This window comes from Siniperca chuatsi, linkage group LG5 (assembly GCF_020085105.1).
Source record: "Siniperca chuatsi isolate FFG_IHB_CAS linkage group LG5, ASM2008510v1, whole genome shotgun sequence".
NCBI lineage: Eukaryota > Metazoa > Chordata > Actinopteri > Centrarchiformes > Sinipercidae > Siniperca > Siniperca chuatsi.
In genome coordinates, this window is record NC_058046.1 from 4,111,765 (window position 1) to 4,137,605 (window position 25,841).

Genomic DNA, 25,841 nt, shown 5'->3' on the forward strand with positions numbered 1-25,841 from the left:
AAAGGCAGCAGCAGGTGGTTGTGTAACCGGTGTGTGGTTGGTCTTGATTTAACTGATTGGCACATTGTCAGAAAACAGAAACAAGACACAAAGTCAACGCTTTCATAAAGCCTGAGCTCTGACCTGAAGACCAAAAGGAAAAATGTTAATGAAGACAACACTTGGATGTAAGCACACACACATCATATCAAAGACATCAGCAACATGCAGAACAACACATTTTCACAGACTGCTCTCCAGAGAACAGCGTCAGTCGTTTCAGCAAATGCCCCGAAACGACATATATTCCCCTTTATGCGACAAAGCCTTCTAGAGGCTGTAATCTTTATGACTCTTGTCCATCGGGAGCAAAGGAGAAAGTAAGGTGACATTGTCCTACAGCGACAAAGTCCGCATAGGGAGAAGCTCGACATCGGATTTTGCCACAGGAGACTGTTTCCTGTTTCCAGCTGACAGTCAAGGTTGATTTCTTTTAACCATGACCACGGTCGTTCCCCAAATTTAACCAAATGGTTATTATTGTAACCATGATGACGAAGGTCCCGCAACCTTAACAAAGTAGTCATTTTAACCAAAACCACAATGTTTCCCAAACCTTAACTATGTAATTATTTTAACCCAAACCATGATATTTCCCTAAAACTAATCAAGTTGTTTTTGTGCCTAAACCTAACCAACGCTTAACCATAGCGTTGTCACATCATAAAACAGATTTATAACGGTTTTGGGAGGCACAGACAAATGACAGTGTCCTGCTGATGGTGACGCATTTCGTCGTTTAATTTGGAGGACTTTAATTGCTAACGAGAGGCTAGTTTATGTATGTAGGCAAGGCAACTTTTATTTGTATTTGTATAGCCTTTCATGCATAGCATTTCATAGCATATTTCATACATGGGGTAATTGCTCTGTAAATGCTCTGTACGCTGCAAGGAAAACCACCAACCATACCTGACTCACATTTGTAACATGTTCAGCGCACAGCTTTGCCTTGTGAAGCTTAGCTAGCTTGGACTTGAATTGCTTCTTGAGGCTGGAAAGTAGAACCACGTCCTTTTTATTCGTCTGTGTCGCATTGTGGCAATGCAGCTCGCCAATCATGGCACCCCACCCTGAAATGAGGGTTGAAATGGGGTGGTGTTTTTGAAATTCACGTAAAATTCAATTGCAGTTGAATGCTTTAATTTGCTGCAAATATCAGCACATATTTATAGAGAGTAATACAGTGGCACTAAAGTGATCCAATAAATGACGTGAAATGAAAAAAAGGCTGGTGTGTCTGTGTCTAATCAGGAAACACCAATATAAGTACCGCCATTCTTTTTAATAATTAATTAATCGACTACATTACAGTACACTGTGGAACCACTCTGGGGATTCCAGGCAAACCAGATGACATCACACTGTATATTATGAACATCTGCCATTAATATAATTAATTCAACAAAGCCATGTGGAGCCCTGTCACTAACACAGTCTGGGTCAGGAATTTATTTCTCACTAGAACCACCAATGTTAAAATGTCAGCACTCATGGCACTGTGTGGTGCTTTGGAATAATCTGTCCTCCAAATGGTACTGATCACATGTGGGGTCTAACAGGATCACATGTTCAATGTGACTAAAATGTCACTGACATGTCAAAGGTTTGCAGTTTGTATGCATTTTATAGAACATATATATGTATATATTTTATAGTATTATATAGGAGTTGGTAGAGACCAAAACAGAGAGTGAATATTGGACTTACATTAAACACATCACCAGAAACACGACTCCAAATGAATGCTAATGTTGCACCGTGTCTGCTAGATGTCTAAATAGGCAACTGTTTGCTAACAAATTACTCATACCTTTATACTGTGATAAGGAGTCAATGTGTGTGTGTTTACAACTTGTTGCCCTGTTCCCAAGTGGACAAAAAAATAACAACAACAACAACAATAATAAATCAATGCACCTTTAAACTGCATAAACTCACAAAAATTGACAAAGTCAGCCTGAGCTGCTAATATATTTTAATGCAGTACAGAAATGAATGGACACAAATAGGTGCCTGGAATTGTAAGAAAAGCATGCAATAGAAGCTAAAACTTGCAAACACATCGTTTGATCCTTTTGAGCCAGTTTATTTATTTAAAGCTCCCTCGATGGAAGGAATTGAGAGCCCTTTCAGTCTGATTGGGTCCAGTTCAATTACACTTACCGAGGTGTTTATATGAGGTCATGGCATTTGAATTAGCCATAAACTAACCCCATTACTGGTTTTTAGGCTACATGTAAACACGGGGTGTGTTTGTATGTTGTAACCATGACTTCTTGGCTGATGCATCTTGGGTGCATCACTTTAGCTGACTGTACTTTAATGCACTCAGTGAGCATTCTTGACTGATTCCTGCTGCCAACTCTGTTGGACACACATGGACGAGGAGGAAAAATACAGCAGTCTGGTTTTGGCTCACATCCACGTTCCCAGCAGTGGGTTGCTGATGTTGGAGGAAGATCAGGCCTCTGAAGGAACACACTTTGGCTTCTGATTTTTTTGAGAAACACGTTTACATAACCAGTGCCCTTATATCAGGCTTATGCAACCACCCTGGATTTTAGAGTTAAATACACATTGTTCATGTGCCATGTACTTACTACTCATACTTTTCTCAGCATGGTTTAGAGTTATGTGATGGCTGTTCTGGGAGGGTGAAAAGACCAAATGTTTAAATTAACTATGAGTGAGAACAAGTAAATGTATTTTGGCAGCAGGTTGGCCTCACCATCAGACCGACAATCCTGTAATTGAAAGGTCCAAAGTTCAATTTCCTGCAACAGACATCGCTGTGTCTATCAACAGACCCTTGAGCAAGATGCTGAATCCTACCTGGCCAATGTACTGTAAACCACTGCAGGTATGAGAATCAGCTAAATGGCTGAATTTCAAAATTTTATTTTCAATAAATAGTAATTATTATTAGTGCTGAAACAATGAGTTGATCAGTCAACAGAAAATTACCAGACAGCAATTCGGACAGGCTTAATCAATTAATCGTTAGAAGGAGTAATTCACAATTTTGGGAAATATGCATATTCACTTTATTTTTGAGAGTTAGATAAGAACATCGACACCACTTTAATGTCTGCACGTTTACTATGGGGCTAGAGCTAGGAGGTGTTTAGCTTAGCTTGGCATAAAGACTGGAAGCGGAGCCAAACAGCAAGCCTGTCTCTTTCCAAAAAGGTAAAAAAAAAATCCACTTACCAGTATATATAAAGCTCACAAAATAACCCATTGTATCTAATTTGATGAATATGTATACAAGCAGAAATGTTAAAATGACAATTTGTGATTTTAGAGGAAGTTTTGGACTGTAACTATTTCTTGAAAAACAACAGTTTATCCATTTGCCCAGCACTTCTGCGCAGCGTCTCCACTGGCTGCATGGCAACCTCAAGTTGACGATAAAATTCCGAAACCTCACTGCGCCCAGCTGTTTGCCAAGAAATAGTTCCAGTATGTCAAAAACCACAATTAGTCATTTTTACATTTCTGCTTGTACAGATTAAGATACATCACGTTAATTGGTGAGTTTTAGAGGTGTTGGTAAGCTAATCGCCTCCCGGTTCTGGCTTCACTTTCTGCACCGACACGAGAGTGGTATAGATCTTCTCATCTATCTATCAGAAAAAAAGCTAATAAGTGTATTTCCCAAAATGCCAAAAATTCTCTGGTTCTAGCTTTGTTGATGTGAGGATTTCATGTTTGTTCCTGCTTTATCTCACTGCAAACTAAACATCTTCGGATTTTGGACTATTAGTCAAAGAAAACAAGCTATTTGAAAATGTAATCTTGGGATCTAAGAACTTGTGCATTTTACATACATTAAAAAGGGGCTGTATGCGACATCCACTGCCACTAAATATCGCACTAGAGCACCAGCATCTCAGACCAAAACAAATGGGCGCTACAGCCCACCAGACTCCATTGAGAAAAACAATAATTTTACCTTGCAGCTCATCATGAAACACACTTCATTCAAACTGGACAGAAACAAAATAAAACTCACTAAAATTGTCTTTGTTAGTCTTTCCACTGTTCCAACAATCACCAACTCTGGTTTTCACCAAACGGGCTGAAATGGGTGCAATGTAATGCTTGTCGACAAAAGCGCCCATCAAAGTACATCCACTAAAAGTGCTTGTTTTTGCCACTGACAGGCTGAGATTATTATTCTAAGTGTCTGACAAAATTATGGAAAGGATCCATACAAAGATAGACCTTTTTGTTAAAGAGTAAGATCCTATTTGTTTAACCAGAAAAAGCAGTTATAACGCTCTCGCTCGCCACCAGACTCCACTGATAAAAACAATAATTTTACCTCATATTCACAGATATGGATTTGCATGCACTAACATGCACATGGGGCCGGACCGGCTACCAAAACAAAGAGCAGAGAAGCTCGGATTACAACACACTCAGAAGGAGTGTGACGTCTTTCTCTGCTCAGGACGCCATTACTCCACTATATCTTTACATAGAAAATTGTTGTTTGCTGCTACATTTATGTTCAACATCTCATATACAGAACCTTTAAATATGTCAGAACTACAATAGTCTTAATGGCAGAGGACTGTAAACACAGCTCCTAACTGGTTTAATAAGAGACACTCAACACGTTACCAAAACCCCACCTTCATTAAAATTCACCGTATTTCCTTCCTGCTTTCGTTGTCATAGGACACCCATTCCTATTAACGGTCAAAGACTCCCGATCCATTATAAGCCTTTTGTTGCTGTTATATTCATCTTTAATTAAAATCAAAGAGCTAGTAAAGTAAGTAAATGATCTGTCATTAAATTACAGCAGTCATCAAGTTAGTGGCAGTAGCATCAAAGACATATTCATATCAGGCTCCATATTAGATGTTGTTGCGATTTACTTGTGTTTATGTGCATCTCAAGTCTGAACACAATGCACAGAAAACCTCTGAGGAAATCTTGAACTTGCTTTTTCTTCCTGTTCTACTTTACAAAATGTAGAAAATTATAGTGTTCATCCTAGTTACACTTCTCAGTTCATTGATAGAGGTTCGTGGTCTGAGTCAGACGCAGCTGCATGTTGGATTTATCCACTATACAATGACGAATACAATGTCCATAAGGATGAAAATAAAATCAATTGGATTTAGGCACAATTCTGGCTTTATTATTAGATTAATCCGACAAAGTCTCCTGATGCATGAGAGTTAAGCCATCTGTGGTGATATCATGGTGGCTGTCTTCACTGGATGCCTGTCCCTATTCTTCGGTATGCATAACTTTAGCATAATCCTCGGCCAGTGCCTGCCCCCGTTCCACCTGTGCCTTCACACTTTGGAGGAGATTTCAGTTCGAGAGGAAGAGAAAACCTCCCCTAACCTCACAGTTCTTCAGAAAAAGGGAAATGAACCCTGAGTGGATTATCTGCAAGACTTAAACCAGCTAAAGCCTGGCATTATCTAATGTGGTGGTTTTAGGCCAAGAACCCTAAAAAGTCTGATTTGTGACCCCCCAATGGGTGCACATATGCAGAGTGGGGTGATGAGTGATATTTTAGCCTTTTTTTAAGCCATTTCACGTAATAAATTTGAGCCCATCTGGAATTGGCTTTTACCACTTCACAAAAAAAAAGGCTGGATTTACTTCAAAAGATTAGGCACAAGATAAAATTACTTTTCCTTCTTAAATAAATGACCTTATGACGCTTGTAAAATCATCCCAAAATTCCTTGCACTTGTATCAGTTATGTTGTAGCCTCATTGTGGGGACTCAAACTGGTCCCCACAAGGTATATTGTTTATTTTAGGGTTCAGATTTGGTTTTTGGTCAAGGGCGAACAAAATTATGACCATGACGCCCATGTTAAAATAGGAATCAACAAATCGGAAATTTGGATTCAGACATTATTATTGTAGTGGCATTAAAGTCAATCTTTGGAAATATTTTAGAAAGGTATTTTGTGCCAGTAGTGTATACATTTAAAATGGATTTGATTCTCAAAATACAAGTTTAGTGATTCCCCCTGATGTTTTCCTGCATGTTAGAAAAGCCTCTGAAAGAGCATTTAGAGCATAATAACAGCTTCTTAAATGCACAATCTGCAGGCCAAAATTCCCCAAACACAGGAGTGGCACTTGTTTCTCTCAAAAATTGATTGACAAGTCTGAAATTACACAGATTGACAAAGGACAACAATTGGATAGAATTATTCATGATTTGTGTTGCTGTTTAAGGCTTGCTAATATCAGTGATGTCCCCAAACACAGCAATTTGTGTGTTTCTCAACTGATCTAAAAATTTAAATATAGCCCTGTATCCATATACACCTCAAACTATTAAATTATGTATGTATATGTCAAAAAACCCAAACAAACAAAAAAGGCCAAATTAAATGGCAGTTAGAGCATGAAACAGGACTGGAACTTATTTGATTGACAGGTCTTTAAATACATGAACAGAAAACACTAATAATTTATATTTAGATGCATTTATAAACACAGCTGTAAAACAGGTCTATATCTCCATTTATGATTGACTGAGAAACACAAAATGCTGATTTTCCATTCATACTGTATATCAACTCTTTAGCTGTGTGTCTCAAACAAAAACAGAGAGCAAGAGCAAGGTAGGTCTCACTACAGGTTTTGTACAGAAACTGTTATTATCCACATGTTAGTGAGGAAACACTGACAGATAAACAATTTCTCTTGAAAAGCAATTATCAGTCTCACATATTTATCCGTTGAACTTGTATCAACAGAGGTTTTCGGGTTCACATATTTCCTCACATTAACAATCCAAACCTTAATGAAGACTGAAGTGCCAGACTTTGTTCCTCAGAGCAGCTGAAACACTTGGACACATTCCATCAAATGCCACCAAACATCAATAATCCAGTCTGGCTTTGGACCAGGTTTGTCTCTTCACAGTCTCAAAGGGTTTAAACAGTCTTTCATGATCAGGCTCTCCAATACATACCGCCCACCCACCTGCTGCAGTACATTACTTACACCAGACTAAAGAAAGGCAGAGGCCAATAGACAGAGCAGAGATCCTGCTTAATGGTCACAGGGCCCAAGAGTGCTTTGGAGACGGAGCATAAAGGGACGCTTTTATTGTTTTCTGATAAATGGAAAATGGACGAAACCATAAATCTGTTGGATTCATTCTGTGCCGCAGGGTTAAGTGATTAAATAAGTCATGTGCCAGTTGGCACAGACTCACCACAGATTCCCCTCCTCCGATAGATCTAGCCAGGCAAACAACCAGGCAGCTTAATAATTTCCTTTGTTGCTGGTTAATTGGCTTTCTGTGGCGCCTGCCATCGCCATTTGAATTACACAACAGCAGACAGACCAAGGAAGTCTTTGTGTTCCATCAAAACATGGTATCATCAACAAAGAGACAAGATTTTTGCCATCTGTCATGCAGGGAAATACTTGAATGGTGCTTAAAAGAGGACATTATTTTAAAAATGTATTAGTATGAACAAAAACTCAAATTCCACCATATTTAGAGGGTAAACTCAGCTCTGAAAACAATAAAGAGAACATGCACACACACACACACAGTAACACAGACATCTGTTGCTGCTTTAGGGAATTTTTATCCTCAGGAATTTTAGGTTAATTAAAATTCACCATTACTTGCTGTTTTTCAATTAAAACCAATTTCACCCTTATACCCTCAAAACCCAAATGTCCTGACTTTGCATCATCATTCAGTTAAAAAAAAGTTCATATAGAGGTGACTCACCAGTCTGTTGTCAAACAGTGCTCTCTCATTGGTTAATGTCCCAAAAATTGTTGGCTGAAGAGAGGAAAGAGAGTTCTGTTACATTCATGCACACACCAAACCATGGTAAGAAATCACGAATCAGTGGTTTTGATCAGCAACACTTTCAGCCTCTCACACGTCGAGTATGTTGTGCTCATTTTATGCAATCAGGCAGGGGGAAAAATTACACAGTTATTAATTTTCCAAGGAACGTTGACTGAGCATGTTTGCTTTTTCTCCAAACAGCCTCCAAATCAATTTATAGTAATTAAACTTACGGTCAGTCATACAACACATAGGTTTCTGAAGGGACTTTTTCAGGTTTGCGGCCATAGAAGTGATGAAGCTTTGTGGTTGAGAGAGAAAATACCAATCATTCCAAGTGCCATACTCTGAAGTATGTTTATGCATCTCCATCTAATCAGGTTTATTGGGGCAAAAAAATCTTAATTTAGGCAACACCTTGAAGCTGAGCTGAGGCAGCGCAAGAAACCAGCAACCTCCCTTAGGTGACTGCGATAGCCTTGGACACCTGTCAATCATGTTGTCCAAGGCCTTGATTGACAGGTATCCACCCCCAAAGCAGTCTTTTTGCTTTTCAAAGCATCTGGAGGTGGTGTGGCTCACACTGATTGGATCTCAGCCAGGTGTTAATGCAATCTGTACAGTATGACCACATTCTCAAGAAAAAAAAAACTCCACCCAACAAGCTGAAAGGTCACCAAACTCTGCCGCTTCCTGCTAGCTTAAGCTGCCCGGCAAATAATGCCTGTCTATGGCTTTGCTTTGTCTGAATTGTTTGCATTTTGAGATGCAGGTGCAGAATCAAGATAACAAGAACACTTATTAATACCTGGTGTAAATACAAAGGCCCATGGATCAGATGCCATTATCCAGATAATGTATCCAGAGACAGATCAGATAAGTTGTTTTTTCTATGACTTTTGTTTTAGTGTTCTTGCCTTTTTTATTAGATAGAGACAGAAGAGAGCCTGACAGAAAGTTAGGGGAAAGAGATGAAGGGTGACATACAACAAAGCCACCAGGCTTGCCACTTCTGAGCTAGGGGCTGAATGCCTTGCTCAAGGGCACACCAGTAACATTATTGTTTTCTCTTGAAAGACCTACTATATTGCACTCAGACAGCTAGCCAGGACTGTGGACATGACACAGTGGTCAGAGGTGGACTTTACATCCTACGATTACACGTGTTGGGATTTTAAGGGATATTCTGATATTTTGTTTAGACTAAACGTCTTTAAATTTGGCCATTTTTAGCCAATAAATAAATCAAATATCAAGTATTTAGTATTTCGTTACCAAAATTATATCTGGCATGCAGCGTGGAAAACAAAACATCACGTTTTTGTTGACCTGTCAAAATGTTTTAGGTGAAAGAGAAATGTAGACTCATGACCTCCGTATTTCTACAGTCCCTGCTACGGTCCTGAACCCGGCCTTCTGCTGTAGCTCAATTTATTAAAAATATGTGATACATTTTAACACAAAGGGCTATGACTAACAATGGGAACACTATATGACCTGTCTTTGTTATGATTGAACTGTTCAACACTACAAGGCCGTATTATTGGCCCTGTACTGAACAACAGCCGCTCCTGTCTCAGCCGAGTCTGTCGGACAGAACTGACCCAACAAGGTAAAACAAATCAATCTTTTGGCACAAAGCAGCGACCAAGCAGAAACCTGCTGAGCTGCGGGCATTGTAGCTAGAGCAAACTGACGCCACGGGGAAAAATAATGACGCTAATAAAAAAATCCAGATTTATTATGGCGGGACAGGTGCCTTTGCAGAGAGTAATGGTAGTCATCTGCATTTAATGTGGACCTGAATGTGGGCAGCACGTACAGGCTAATTAAAGTTGAAGTTTAAATACAGAAAGAGCCGACAGAGCAGAAATAACTGCTTCCCTTTGCAAGTCAGGCCCGACACTCAACAAAGAGACATACACCAGCCAGATATCAGAGTGTTCCTCCACACATCCATTTCGTCTCTACATGCAGAGAAATAACTGGATTAAAAGAAACAAGGCAGGCTCTCCAAAACAAGCATATAATTAACAGTGTTTGTCCCGGCATTCATAGGCAAGGAGATGAGCCAATAAACAAATATCTCCTTTCTGTTTGCATTGAGGAATTATAGAGAGCAAACAGACTCAGCTCTCTTGTGATTAGCATCCACAACTCTTGAGTTTTACAAATTGATCACTGAGAAAACTGCAGCCAGAGAAATAAAAAGGTACATTCTTCTTTTTGTACACCTTAAAAACACAAAATCCTAACTCTGTATTTCGCTGAGTAGAACGGAAAAAGTCAAAACTCAAAAGTAAAGTTTCAGATCTCCTCTCTCTTTTTTCCAGCAGAGTGAAAAATAACTAAAAATGACCCTGCAGCGCCCACTTCCACCGGCTGCTGTCAGGGTGGGCATTCACTCAACTTTAATCTCCTCAAGTTGAGCACTGGCGGGGATTTATGGGTAAAAGCCTACAGCTGCATGCTGTTGCATAACTCAGCCCTATTAGCCAACCTGTTTCTCTGTGACACAGAAACAGGAAATCAATGGGAAAGGCCATTTTGATGCTGCCACGCAAGATCTTGTATTTATTCTCCTTTTGGTGTTGCATTTGTTTGTGTGTAATCACACTTTTGCAGAAGAAGAAACCTTGAAGATATTTTTACTGAATAATAGTCAAACATATGATGCTGAGATAAAAAAAAACCCCGAAACTATCTCTTCTCAGGAAATGACTTGTCTGATGCCATAATAACGTATAGAGGAAATCCTCTTAAACCATATTAGCAAATAGAGGGATTTAACCGATTAAATCCTGGAGGTTGCGAACCGTTTGCATTATCTAGCTAGAGGATCAAGAGATCAACTCATATTTCACAAATTCTGAATACAGCCTCCTTTTACTGTATGAGGCAGCCTGCATGAGCCATTATACAGAGCTGCAGCAGACCATACTGGCAGGAATAATTGCCCAAACCAAAAGGCACACAATGGCCGATATAATTTACAAGCTGCTTTGATGATACCCGCAGAACTGCTCCGTTTTTTGCTCTTGATTTAGATGGCCTCCTGCGTTGGGAGTGGACATTTTGTCTTAGCGTGACCAGTGTGATCTCAGACCGTTTTGACCCTGTGCTGTGCCAGCATACTAGCTGTTCCCTCATATCACTTATCCTTATCAATACAAGCTCAGGCTGAGTTAAATGAATCATTTATGGGGCAGTGCAGGGACTAATTGAAAAGAAAGAACAGATTGTGGTAAAGGTCATCTGTTCAGTGTGCTTTTTTTTTTAGGAATTATGAGGGGGAAGCAGTGAGGGCTGTTGCAAGAAAAGTCACAAGGTTATTTTTTCCGACAGCAGCTACTGGCAGGGCATCCATAAAAATCCTGAATATGAAGTAATCCTATTTAAGTGCTAAATCCATTAATCTATTAATTAAGTGTGTTTCTGTGCCACCTACAACGTCCGTCTTCAGAACAGCACATTAAACTGCATGCAAGCCTATTTCACCAACCACATCCAGCTTCACTGATGGGTGTGGTTGGGTGTGGTCAGATGTGTGTTTTGTTGCACCTGTAACCACACCCAACAGTGATGTACAGGTGTCCAGGAGAACACCTGTACATCACTGCAGCAAGGGGAGAAGTACTCACTACTGGAGGTCAGCAAAGACAAGATTTTCCAGGGTGTCAAGTTACTCTTTTTACAGTATCTCCATCTGAATACACACTTGTTTCCATTTTAAGCTAGTGAGACACACTGAAGTTTGTCCCAAACTTCATTTCCAAAACAAGTCCAAGTATTGAACGAATCATTTAACCTGTTGGTGTCTGGCTTTGTAAGACTCTTACAGGGGATTTAGGAAAGCGACAATGTCATCACTAACTTGTAAGCACTGGCTGCTTACATTAGCTTGTGCATCCAACAAATGCAAATCAAATGAGTTCAAAAGACAGCCATGACTTGGTAAAAATACTACGATTTGAAAGCGAACCGATACCTGACAGATAACATGACTGACATAAGACTAATTTGATATCTTCCAAATCAAAAACTAGTCAGAAATACAGTATATCGCTGTTTACGTAATTCTGTTGCGACAAATAATAATAGTAATAATAAACTTTATTTATACAGTAACAAAGTGCTTTACATGGTTGAACCAGGAACAAAAACATTTCAGGACTGCAATGTCAACTGAAATCAAGTCTTCTGCTCTGACGGGTGACATGGACTGAGAGTTTAACGCTTGGAAACAATACAACCCTGTGGGTTATTTGGAAGAGCAAAGCATGTCACCCCTGGCCATTTCAACACTAATATTACTGCTGACAACTGTTCATTGTCAAAGCCGTCTAAAGTTGAGGAGTGAGAGAGAGCGATTGAGAGAAAGAAAGTAAAATAGAGAGTGACAAAGAAATGATGATATGAGGAAGGAAGCAATAAACAAGCACACGTCTAGTGAACAACACAAACCTTAACAGGAACCCTTTAGACCATCCTCTGTGCCACTCAGCACATCCTTTCCAGTCATAAGATAATTGCTTTGGGGACTTGGACCTCAAAGCAGTACTACTACCTGTGACCTTTGACCTGTCTCATCTTACAACCACAAAGCTGCTGATAGAGGATGACCACCGGGAGACCTCTGATCTATGACATCTGACGAAAACGGGGTTATTATCTTGATGACAGGGACTGGCCTGAACTCGAGGTGAACCTCGATTTCCATGTTTACAACCAAATGGAGACCCACAGCCTTCGACCCCACTGACCTATCCTCTTCATCCTAAATGATTAGTCCTAGAAAGACAAATGACTTCTGTTGTACACATACACTATGTCTAATTAGTAATCTGTGTTTTTTGGATCTCTCCACTAACACTGTAGTGTAAAGAATTTTACTTTTTAATTGCTTTTGTACAGCTTTTGCCAAGAATTGTGTGCCAAGGAGATCCTGTAGAACATGCTACATGTGAATGTTTAGTCATCAAACTGCTGTTGAATCAAAGGTTATATAAGCTACATGTCAAAAAACTTTAAATTTCAACATAATTCAGTCCAGTTTTAATAGACGCCAAGAGGTCTTCTAACCTGCAAATAACCAAAGCCTCTTGAGTTTTTACTGAATTCCCCAATGCTAGTCTACTGAGCAACATTCTTTAGCTTCTTTCCATTGTTTCCCTTGCAAATGCATACTGTAACTAAGTTGCTGTTGTATGAAATATGATATTTCAGTGACATCAGGATTGCTAATTCAGATTTAAACTTTTAAATAGTAGTCAAATGTTTAATGAGCTGCACTGTTATCAGCTGCTCCAACAGCTTTATGATACATAAACTGCCGTGTTCAGACAGGTGTTGTATAAGAATGTTTGGAAGTTCAGTACAGATTTAGACAAGTATCTGGAGGACCTTTCACTACAAAGGAACTTCAGATTACGTAACAACAACCACACGTGCAGCCTGTGCTAGCACAGATTCGAGTCGAGTACACACTGCAAAAAAATCTTAAAATCCCCAAATACTGTATATCTCTTTGGCTCCATTTATGCTGCGGCTGAATGGATTTCAATCTTCATTTCATCCCAAAGCTATTTTAGGTCACCGTTTTCTTCAACTTTAGGACTGGCATTTTTTGCAGTGCATGAAATCCTGAGATGTCCAATAACTCTTGCCCTATCTATCTGTACAATATGTTGACCACAAGCCTTGAGAGGGTGTCATGTGATGTTGTTACAAAACTCAAGTTTATGTAATTTCTGGACAGCTGCCCTTGCCCTAGTTGAAAAGACTTCTGGATCATGTGACTCGGTCCGTCATTCACCATGAACCAGGTCATGAGTGAATCAGGCCACACTGCTGCTGAGTGATTGTGTATTTATAGCCAGTTGTGTTATTTTAATATCGGTCAGAGACTGACTACTGTATGTTTCAATTGCCATGTAGGCTGGTTCTCTAAAGTCTTATTCAAATTCAAAAGACTTACTTACACGATTTAATCATATACAACACAATATCCATCATATCTTATTGACTGTTAACGTGATATTTTCTTCATATATTATTAAAATGCTGATTTCATGTCAGCAGTAATTCTGTTTTTCCTGCTATTATTACTTTCTCTAAAGATGAATAAAGATAATCCACAACACTTGAATGAATGGAATAAATAAGCTTAACTAACAAAAATACAGCATGTTGCTCATCAGTGCAAAATACAAACTTCTCAGGCTGCATCTTTTCATGTTTAAATCACAATCTAATTAATAAAAGTGTCGCTGTTCTCTCTGCATCGACTCTAAATGCCCTCTTCGGGCTCAGCCTGAAATAACTCACAGCAGACTGAGGATCAGCTCTGTCAGAGGAAACATAATCACAACAGAAAGTGTTTACCTTGTGCTATAAAATGAAAACAAAGCTGACTACACAATGTTTAAATTGGAAAATAATCTTGTGGGCTTTAATACGGAGATGGCATGCATACTGTAGGTCTGGGAGGAAATTAAAATGGAATTAGGCCTCCGCAGAAAGCCTTGCAGGAAGCAGATTTGTCAATCGAGAGGGAAAAGGGGAGTTACGCTGCGTCAATGGACTAGCCTCATTCAAAGGGGGCTGTGTTTTTCATGTGAGGCTAATGTCCGTCTGAAAGTAGCCTTACTTGTGCTCCCCCGCAAAATGCAGGTGGGAAAGGAAATAATATGAGAACAGTTGTACACATTACGTGCATAGCTAGCAACAGCATTCCACAAGTTAAAAAGTATACATCTTTATCTATTTTTATCACTTTGTCACTCTATCAATGCCCTTGCACGCACTGCAGCCAAACAGCATCATCATATCAATAAGATCATAATCAATCAAATACTTTCTGAATGATCAATCACATCCTCACGAAGAAGAATGTTTGTGCCACATATGGAATTTTTTTAACAAAAATGGAAAACAGTGAATACTGGTTATAATCCAATCTGGCACTGCTTCAGTCACATTAAAATATGCACATTTAGAAATGTGGAGACAACTTCCAACTTTTGTAAATGTCTTCGTAGTGATATATAACACTACAGCCTGGACCAGAGGAGGTGTCTTGTGATATCGACCCAGGACACTGGTGTGAAAAATGGTATGTCCCCACGTTAGTAGCGGTTTGTCCTCCTCCGCTAGTTTGTGTTTATTGCCTGGAGAATTTCCTAACAGCCGTGAAGCCATCAGTCTTGAGAGCTGAACAGTAGCAGTTCTGTATCCACTTCCACGAGTCTTTACCAACTCCATCTGTCATGGAAAGGTTGTGTTCTAAACATTATGTAACAGCTGAAATGTCAAACCTGCTCTTTATTCCTCCTCCGAAACAAACACACACACTCTGTTTTCCTTTGTGCACAGCTGACAACTTAGGTGTGTGGTGATTATTATGTCATTTTTTTAGATTCACAAACTCCAAAAATTCCACTTGTGACCCACTAACACAGAAACTGGTAAGAGATGATGTAATGATTTCGCTGTTCCTTTTCCAGGCAGTTTAATCAGGCTGTCTGCTATAAGCAAGTGGGAAAGCTACAAACAAACAAATATTTTTATAAGCATTTCAGCGATGAAGACATTCACAAAACAGCTAACGTAACAGTACAGATAAAAACAATGTAAAGCTATGTAAAAATGTTATTTAAAACTGTTTTGAGCAGATATTAAAGATTATAGGCCACAATGCACAATGTAAACCAAGGCCTTTGCTTAAACTATCTTTTACAGATTACATGATGATCTAGATCTCTTTTAGTTCTAATTATCTACTTTTACTGGGCAGTGTTTTTATTTTCTGTCTTTACTTTTTATTCATCCATTTACTTCACCAATGTTTGACATCTACATTTATTATTTCTCTCGTCCTTGGCCTGAGGCCTTTTAATGAAGTACTAAAGGACTTTGCATCATCCCTAGAGCTCATATTTGTCTCTTTTGAAGTTCTTATTCCTTTCAGTTCAATTATAGGTCATACAGGCTTATGAACTAAACCCAAGGCCTGCACTATAACATACCCAGCATATACAGTATATGCAAATGCCGACATTAAAGCTATGCAAAGTCAATTTCATGCATACAACTGAAGCTATCTTTGATCTGTGCTTCCATTTGGTCTTTGACAACTGCTGTGGCAGCCCAGTCCGACCAATTTCTTGCAAGCTCTAGTAATTTATTAAAGTTTAGTTTAATATTAAGAACATACTTGTATGAGCTGCTTTGGCACAGCTCAGGAAATCATAGATTTCGGATTATCTAATTTAGCGTAAATAAAATACATTATACAACAACTTTTGGATGCACAGGTCATTCTTGTTAGTAGGATACATTCATATTTGGTTTTGGTCATTTCATGGGTTTGTTGACAATATGAAAAATGTAGGTTCAGGCTGCAGATTCTGTTGAAAGTGTTTACTTGGCACAGGAAACCCAGCATCAAAGTATCATCTCCTGCCTCCCTGTGTTGGTAGCACTCCTTGGCTTTCAGCAGACCTGGGCAGAGAAAAAAAAAGCCCAGTGCTGACCTCATGCTTCTCAAATGATCAATGCAGGGTGTAAATGACCATTGAATCCCCAATCACTGAAGTAGGTCGTCATCTTTACCTCCAACCATAGAGGGCAGTGTTGCCATGGAACTCCTGAGAAAGGCTTTCACAAGAAAGGACTTTATTATTGAACTTGAACCAAATGTTACTTTGTTTGTTTTTGGTTGACTAATAATTCTTGCTGCATACTTAATGTGGACATTGTATTTTTATTTGTTTTATTAAGTGTACATTTTTTACCTCACATGCTTTTATTTTGAAGTCTGGAAAAGGAAGTGCAGCAGCACTCTTTGTGTACATTGGCGCTCTTTTTACGTGAAGCGCCATTCTGATTTAACGTTAAGAGAGAAAGGATAAACCCTTGGGTACTCACTGTACAAATGTTTGTTTTAAAAAGGTTTCTTTCTACATCTTAGCTCCTGGCTGAAGGGCACAAGGTACCGTTTTAGTTTTATGTTGTGTGGTAAACTTTGAAGGACTTTGAAGTGTTTGGTTTAGCTATATCATTCTTTAGCTAATGTTGTTATTGCCTCGTCAGTGTTTCTCTTGATTTGCACTCCAGATAGATTGTTTACAGTAAATCAGCACTTCATTTGGTAATTTTATATAATTAATTTACGTTTTTCTCTCTAAATTGAGATTGTCCGTTTTACCAAAATTAATTGATTGTTAACTCGGGTGTTTCATGTAACGTAGTTAACATCGCACTCTAAAAGGAGATTGTTGTAATTAAAACAATTCATATAGGTTATTGCATTAGCCAGTTTGCTAAAATGTGATTTATTTACACATTATTTATGATTTAAGCCAATTAATTGCAAATGTGTATTCGTTTATATATTTATGGATATTTGTATACTATTTGCAGGCAGATGTCTAATGCTTGTTTGTTGTTTTTATTCAGCTCTTACGGTGTTTTTGGAAATTAAATTCTTTATAAACATCAGTTCCTGAGAGTAAGATGCATCTGTTCAGCCGGGAATGCTACAGTAAGAGCTTTACCCAGAAGAACAACAGCTTCACCTAATCAGTCCTACCTCACCTCTGAAAGCTGTCTAATGACAACCAAAGGACTTGATATGATAATCTAGTCCAATGCACGCCTGTAAAGAAAATGGATGCTTCTGAAAATAAGGACCTCGACCAGCAAGTGGAGGCCCTCATAATGGAACGGAAGAGGAGGAGCTTCACCGTTCTGGTCGACAACGCAACCCCACGGAGAAGATGCGTGCGTATAAAGAGGAGGAAGCCCTAAAAAGGGAGAAAAGGTTGATTCAGCTGTATGAAAATGGAAGGACCTGGCTGCAACACAAGGGAAGAGCTAAAAACAGACGTTAGTGAGAGTCAACTGGTAGTTCTTATTAACACACTTGAGAAGGGAAGGGATGATGTTATGCATGTCTACCTGGAAATCAGAGATTACATTGCTCCATCCAGTGACACTAGACGCAGAATCGACACTTGTGAAGCTGTGACAAAAGATATTTCGAAGATAATTTTTGACAGAATGGCATGTCTTGAGGACTTTGACAGAGAAAATGTAAAACACAGCCTGCGTGATTTACTCCATCACAATTATGCTCGCTCTGTCTATGGATCCACAGTCTCACGCCCCACATCATCAAGGTCTACAGTTATGTCCATTGCAGCCAAGCGTGCAGATGCAGCAGCTGATTTAGCAGCCAAAGAAGCAGAATACTCAGTCATACAAGAGATTGAAGCTCGAAAGTGTGAACTGGAAAAACTAAAAGCAGAGAAGGATCTAAAAGCAGCTAGAGCCAGACTACAGGCCTATGATCAAGAAATGGCACAGGAAGTCAGCATACATTCTTCACACTCACATACAAGGGAACAGCAGGATGTAAGTGTAGCTGTGCAGCAGCATGTAGTTCCATTTCCCATCCAATGTCCTACCAACATCACAGCAACACTACCTCCTCCAAAATCTGATATATCTTATCTCGCTCAAGCTATCCAAGATAGCATAGCCCTGAACAGACTGCCTACAACAGAACCATCTGTGTTCAGTGGTGATCCTATCCAGTTCATTGAGTGGAAGGCTGCATTTGTGTCGCTCATTGATGGAAAGGCCATTTCTTCTGCCGACAAGCTGCACTATTTAAAAAGGTATGTTGGTGGGCCAGCTCGTAAGTCTCTTGATGGTATCTTCTACAGAGATGATGATGAGGCTTATAATGATGCATGGAACAAGTTGAACCAACGGTATGGACAGCCATTTGTCATACAGAAAGCATTTAGAGAAAAACTAGCTAAATGGCCTAAGATTCAGCCTAAAGATGCTGAAGGTTTCAGAGATTTCTCTGACTTCTTGAATGCGTGTCATCAAGCTATGCCTCATGTCAAAGGGCTTGAAATATTGGATGATTGTGATGAAAATCAGAAACTTGTACACAAATTACCAGATTGGGCAGCAGCACGGTGGAACCGCCAGGTCACGCAGACACTTATTGAGACTCATGACTTTCCAAAGTTTATAGATTTTGTGACCTTCATGTCAATGGAAGCAGAGGTTACTTGCAATCCAGTCACCTCCTTCAGTGCTCTTCGTGCCTCTGACCCCACTTCAGAAGAACGAAACCTTAAGGACAGTAAAAGGAACAGGGCTAACGTCTTTCACATTCAAACAACTACAGAAAATAAACAAAATGATAAAAACGAACAAAAGCCCACTAAAGGAAATTATAATATGTGTCTCTTCTGCAAAGACAGCAAGCATAAGATTCACAGCTGTTTTAAATTTGTGGCAAAGTCATTAGAAGAGAAACGGAAATATGTGAAGGAGAACAAGCTCTGCTATGGTTGCATGAGACCAGGCCACAGCGCAAAAGACTGCCGTCACCGTCTGTCCTGTGACACCTGTAGAGGTAAACATCCAACGTGTCTACATGATGAAAACTACACAAAGAAAATCAACACTGCACCAGTCTCAAATCAAGGTGACACAGAGATGGCTACTAGTACGTCTCACAAAGTAGAGAATGATGAGCCATCCACCAATACTTCAATGATAGTGCCAGTGTGGGTATCAACCGAGAGGAATCCAGCCTCTGAAAAACTTGTTTATGCTCTGCTTGACACCCAGAGTGATACTGTGTTTGTCGACCGAGATCTGAGCAACAAGCTACAAGCTGACTCCTGTCCTGTGAGACTGAAGTTGACAACCATGACTGCAAAAGATGTTGTTATGCCGAGTGAAAAGGTGTCCGGTCTCAAAGTAAGAGGCTTCAGCTCCACTGTTGTCCTCAACCTTCCTCCTGCCTACACTAAGGACTCCATTCCAGTGAACCGTACTCACATCCCTACTTGTGACACAGCACGACACTGGAAGCATCTCTCTACAATAGTGGACAAAATTCCACCACTGCAGGATTGTGAGGTTGGTCTCCTAATAGGCTACAGTTGTCCAAAGGCTTTGGCACCAAAACAGGTGATTTTAGGAGGAGACGATGAGCCTTATGCAGTCCATACAGACCTAGGATGGAGTATTGTTGGTCGCCTGTCCACACACCATGAATCACAAAGCTTCAACACCATCTGTCATAGAGTAAGCACTAAAGAGCTTCCCCAGTGACTCCAGCAGATGTTATTAAGGTTTTGGAGTCTGACTTCAAAGATGCTGGTGAAGATAATAAAACTGTGTCGCAGGATGACATCCTCTTCTTGACCAAACTGCAGCAAGGCATAAGGAAGAACGATCACGGGCATTATGAAATGCCTCTCCCATTCAAAGAGAGACCTCACTTGCTTAACAATAAGCAGCTTGCCATTGTAAGGCTCAGTCATCTTAAAAGGAAATTGTTGAAAGATGAAAGGTACAAGGAACACTATGTTAGGTTTATGGAAGAGGTCATTGAGAGAGGTGATGCGGAAGAAGTGCATGATGAAGGAAAGGTTGGAGAGAAGTGGTACATCCTCATCATGGGGTGTATCACCCTAAAAAGCCAGACAAGCTCCGTGTTGTCTTTGACTGCTCCGCCAAGTACCAGGAGCCAGCCTCAATGACCATTTGCTCCAAGGCCCAGATTTAATGAATAAGCTGACTGGTGTTCTCGTAAGATTCAGACAACATCCAGTTGCCTTTATGTGCGATGTCGAACAGATGTTTCACCAATTTCATGTGGAAGAAGCAGATCGAAACTACCTCCGTTTTCTCTGGTGGAAAAACGGAGACTTAACTTCACAGCCACAAGAATACCGCATGAAGGTCCATCTTTTGGTGCTACCTCATCACCTGGATGCGCCAACTATGGTCTGAAACATCTCGCCAAGGAGAATGAGAGTACGTATCCTCTTGGCTCAAAATTCATCACAACAGACTTTTATGTAGATGACGGTGTCACCAGTGTAGCCGCGCAGAAGAAGCTGTCCAGGTAGCAAGAGAAGCTCGACAACTGTGTGCCTCAGGTGGTCTTAGACTGCACAAATTTATTTCAAATGACAGAATTGTCCTGGATAGCATTCCAATTTCTGAACGAGCCGTTGAAGTAAAAGCCCTTGACCTCAACTTCGATGACACCCCTTTAGAGAGAGCTTTAGGGATCCATTGGCACATTGATTCTGACAGACTCAGATTCTCTGTTGACCTCAAAGACCAGCCAGCAACACGCCGTGGCATACTATCCACAGTTGCATCACTGTATGATCCGCTGGGCTTTATTGCTCCTTTTGTGCTCAGTGGAAAATTAGTGCTTCAGGAAATGTGCAGAAACGGAACAGGCTGGGACGACCCTCTTCCTAAAGAATTGCAGCCAAGGTGGGAGCTTTGGAAGGCTGATCTTATGAACTTGGAAAGGATCAATATACCCCGCTGTTATGTACCTGCAAACTTTGGAAAGGTCATAAAAGAGAACTTCATCACTTCTCTGATGCGAGCAACAGCGGATATGGCCAGTGTTCCTATTTACGAGTCACAAATGAAGAAGGTAACATCCATTGTGCCCTGGTCATAGGTAAATCCAGAGTTGCTCCCATTAAGGTCCAGACTATTCCCAGGCTCGAACTGACCGCTGCTGTCATCTCAGTTGCCATGAGCAATATGCTTAAACAGGAGCTGGAATATGCAGACCTAGAAGAGCACTTCTGGACCGACTCCCAAGTAGTTTTGGGGTACATTAACAACGAAGCACGCCGCTTTCACACATTTGTGGCAAACAGAGTGCAGAAGATACATCTCAGCTCTACTCCTCAACAGTGGAGATATGTTCACACTAATGAGAACCCTGCTGACCATGCTTCAAGGGGTTTAAACGCTGGTGAGATTCTTACATCCAATTGGTTGACAGGGCCAAGATTCTTATGGAAGAAGGATATACCTCCTGTGGCAGATATTGACACAGCACTAATGACTGGAGATCCTGAAGTGAAACAGGCTCAGACACTGAGTGCAGAAACAACAGAAGTCACCCTCTCAGACCGCTTGTCAAAGCTGTCTTCATGGTCTGGAGCTGTCCAAGCTCTGGCTCGCCTTGTTCGCCGAGCCAAAGGGGATAAGTCCATCGGTCACAGTACGGTAGCTGAACGAGAAGATGCTAAACGCATCATCATTAAAGACCTACAAAGAAACACCTATACAAGGGATATCAAGTTATTGAGCAAGGGGGCCCAGCTGTCACCTAGCAGCAAGCTGTATCATCTTGATGCCTTCCTAGATCAAGACGGACTACTCAAGGTGGGAGGAAGGCTTTGCGATGCACCCCTACCCAACTCAGTCAAACACCCGGTGATCATTCCTAAAGATCACCATATAACAAAGATGATCATCTCTCAATGTCATGAGAATGTCAAGCACCAAGGTAAGGGCCTTACTATTAATGAGATCAGATCACAAGGCTACTGGATTCCAGGAATGAGCAGAGCAGTAGCATCCCATGTACATCACTGTGTGACATGTCGGAAGCTCAGGAGACCCACCGAAGAACAAAGAATGGCCGACCTCCCTTCAGAGCGTACAAATCCATCTCCACCCTTCACATACTGTGGTATGGACTGCTTTGGTCCCTTTGTCACTAAACAGGGTCGGAAAGAACATAAAAGGTACGGCCTCCTCTTCACATGTTTCAGCTCCAGAGCTATTCATATCGAAATGCTAAATGACATGTCTACAGATGCTTTCATCAATGGCCTGCGCTGTTTCGTTGCATTACGGGAGCAGTGCGCCAAATCAAATGTGACCAAGGCACCAACTTTGTAGGAGCCAAGAATGAGCTGAAAAATGCCCTCAAGGAGATTGACGCTGATCGTCTGACAGTGTTCTTAGCTGAGAAGCAGTGTGACATTGTCCTAAATGCGCCCCATTCAAGTCATGCAGGTGGGGTATGGGAGAGACAAATCAGAACAGTGAGAAATGTTCTTCGCTCAACTCTCTCACTCTCTTCTGACAAACTGGACGATGCATCACTGCGGACATTCTTTTACTAAGCTATGGCGATCGTAAACAGTAGACCACTAACGGTTGACAACCTAAACGACCCCAACAGCCTTGCACCTCTCACCCCTAATAACCTGCTTACTATGAAGTCTGTTCCAGCATTACCACCACCAGGCAGATTCATCAGAGAAGACATCTATGCAAGAAAAAGGTGGCGTCATGTTCAGTACCTCGCAGAGCAGTTTTGGAGTCGCTGGCGTGGGGAGTATCTTTCCAACATTGCCACCAGGCAGCGCTGGCACAGAGCAAAGAGAAACCTGCAGTAGGAGATATTGTGATGGAAAAGGCTGATGGTCTGCCTAGAAATGAGTGGCGGCTGGCCAGAGTTACAGAGACTACTACAGATAAAGACGGGCTTGTAAGAAGAGTCAAAGTATGCCTTGGTGACCGGAATCTGGAGAAGGATGGTCGCTGCGTCTCAACAAGCTGTCTGTCATTGAACGCCCAGTCCAGAAGCTGATACTGTTGCTAGAGACCGTCTAACTGCTTCCAGTAGCAACCAAGTGTATCCTTTTCATTATATTACTTAAATTCTAGCATTCATTCAACATAGTATGGGCACTTTTCGTCCGTTTCTGAGTTAAAGGTCATTTTTTTAAAATTTAAAAATCATTTGTAATTTATATTTCTTAACGTCATACAAATCCCTCATGATTTGGTGGGAGTGTAAATGACCATTGAATCCCCAATCACTGAAGTAGGTCGTCATCTTTACCTCCAACCATAGAGGGCAGTGTTGCCATGGAACTCCTGAGAAAGGCTTTCACAAGAAAGGACTTTATTATTGAACTTGAACCAAATGTTACTTTGTTTGTTTTTGGTTGACTAATAATTCTTGCTGCATACTTAATGTGGACATTGTATTTTTATTTGTTTTATTAAGTGTACATTTTTACCTCACATGCTTTTATTTTGAAGTCTGGAAAAGGAAGTGCAGCAGCACTCTTTGTGTACATTGCGCGCTCTTTTACGTGAAGCGCCATTCTGATTTAACGTTAAGAGAGAAAGGATAAACCCTTGGGTACTCACTGTACAAATGTTTGTTTTAAAAGGTTTCTTTCTACATCTTAGCTCCTGGCTGAAGGGCACAAGGTACCGCTTTAGTTTTATGTTGTGTGGTAAACTTTGAAGGACTTTGAAGTGTTTGGTTTAGCTATATCATTCTTTAGCTAATGTTGTTATTGCCTCGTCAGTGTTTCTCTTGATTTGCACTCCAGATAGATTGTTTACAGTAAATCAGCACTTCATTTGGTAATTTTATATAATTAATTTACGTTTTTCTCTCTAAATTGAGATTGTCCGTTTTACCAAAATTAATTGATTGTTAACTCGGGTGTTTCATGTAACGTAGTTAACATCGCACTCTAAAAGGAGATTGTTGTAATTAAAACAATTCATATAGGTTATTGCATTAGCCAGTTTGCTAAAATGTGATTTATTTACACATTATTTATGATTTAAGCCAATTAATTGCAAATGTGTATTCGTTTATATATTTATGGATATTTGTATACTATTTGCAGGCAGATGTCTAATGCTTGTTTGTTGTTTTTATTCAGCTCTTACGGTGTTTTTGGAAATTAAATTCTTTATAAACATCAGTTCCTGAGAGTAAGATGCATCTGTTCAGCCGGGAATGCTACACAGGGTGTCTTTCCTCCGCTTTGATCCTGGATGAGATAACTGCAAGTGAACACCTCCGAACCCTCAATGCCCAGCGACCTCACAGGGCCGCTCAGTGAAACACAAACCACCGGATTACAGACTCATTCAGGTTTGTTTAATACTCACTGCACTGACAAAGGGAATTAGGGGAGAGTGTGAGATGAAAGATGTGTTTGGCTGCATTCTCAGACAGCCTGAAGAAGAAGAACGAGGGGGAATTAGTCCATTAATGTGCTCAAGTGGCCGGATTTACTATTTACAGGTCGAACAGATCACATGACTAATTTTCTTGATTTGGTCCAGGCTAAGATGTACAGATGTATTAGAAATTGTTTAAAAATGATTTTTGTGCTAATGAATTTAGTTATATGATACGATAGATAAACGAGATGACATTGAACAAGAAAGGGTAAGAAGAGAGAGAAAGGGGTGAAGATGGCAGGCAAACAGAGAGAGAAGATCAAAGCAGTGGCCCCCACTGTTCAGTCCTGAGCGGAAAGAGTGTGTGTGTGTGTGTGTGTGCGTGTAAATGTAGTTATACCATCTTCAAAGATGTAGTTGCCCACTTTCCCTGCTAACCTCACACACACACACACACACACACACAAACACACACACACACACACCTCAGTGTGGTTGACAGAGAGCCATCTTACATATCAAGTATCTCTTTGCTAACGCTCTTCTGATATAAATATAAGCTATAATTTGGACTTTTAATGACGATTTTAGGACGTTTTAGCAAATTATGCTTACCTGTTTAGTGATGCGTACATAAACACCAAAATCATTTATCTGTCTCTGGAGGATATTTAGCTCCATGCGGCATGCTAAAAGGCTACATTAGCATTCATTTATTTTGAGTGACAGCAATTATATACTTCTTTTAGCATGTGAAAATTGTATAGGGCACAAACTGCATTCTTCTAAAAAACTAGATAATAGTAAAACGCATTAATAATAAGCAGTATTCTGTTTATAAAAATGATCACTCAACATTGAATGCTAAAGTGTTACCTTCACTCAACACAGTATAAACTAAAATCTGTTGGAAACACTGAAAGTGCTTTCACACCAAACCTGTTTAGTTTGGTTATTTAGGCTGGCGTGAAAGCTGTCAATCGAACTCTGACCGAGGTCTTGGTCTGCTTAAGCAGACACTGGTGCGGTTTGTTTGTGATGTGAAAGCAAACAGACCAACTACAGGACTGTGTGATAGTAGATAAGAGATTTTAACGTAATTTCAAAATCTTAATTACAGTTGAATCCATCTTCTGGCTGTAATCTGTCAAGAAAACAATCTCCCAGTCTGTATAAGCGGT

At 40.2% G+C, this 25,841-nt stretch overlaps 1 protein-coding gene across 1 annotated transcript in view; it reads right to left on the minus strand.

Annotated features, from left to right (window-relative positions):
• rasgef1ba (RasGEF domain family, member 1Ba) overlaps positions 1-25,841 on the minus strand; it is a 128,053-nt gene that overhangs the window by 77,948 nt on the left and 24,264 nt on the right. The window contains exon 3 of the mRNA XM_044197940.1: positions 7,786-7,839. Coding sequence (XP_044053875.1) covers positions 7,786-7,839 — 54 coding nt within the window. The remainder of the gene's footprint in view (positions 1-7,785; positions 7,840-25,841) is intronic.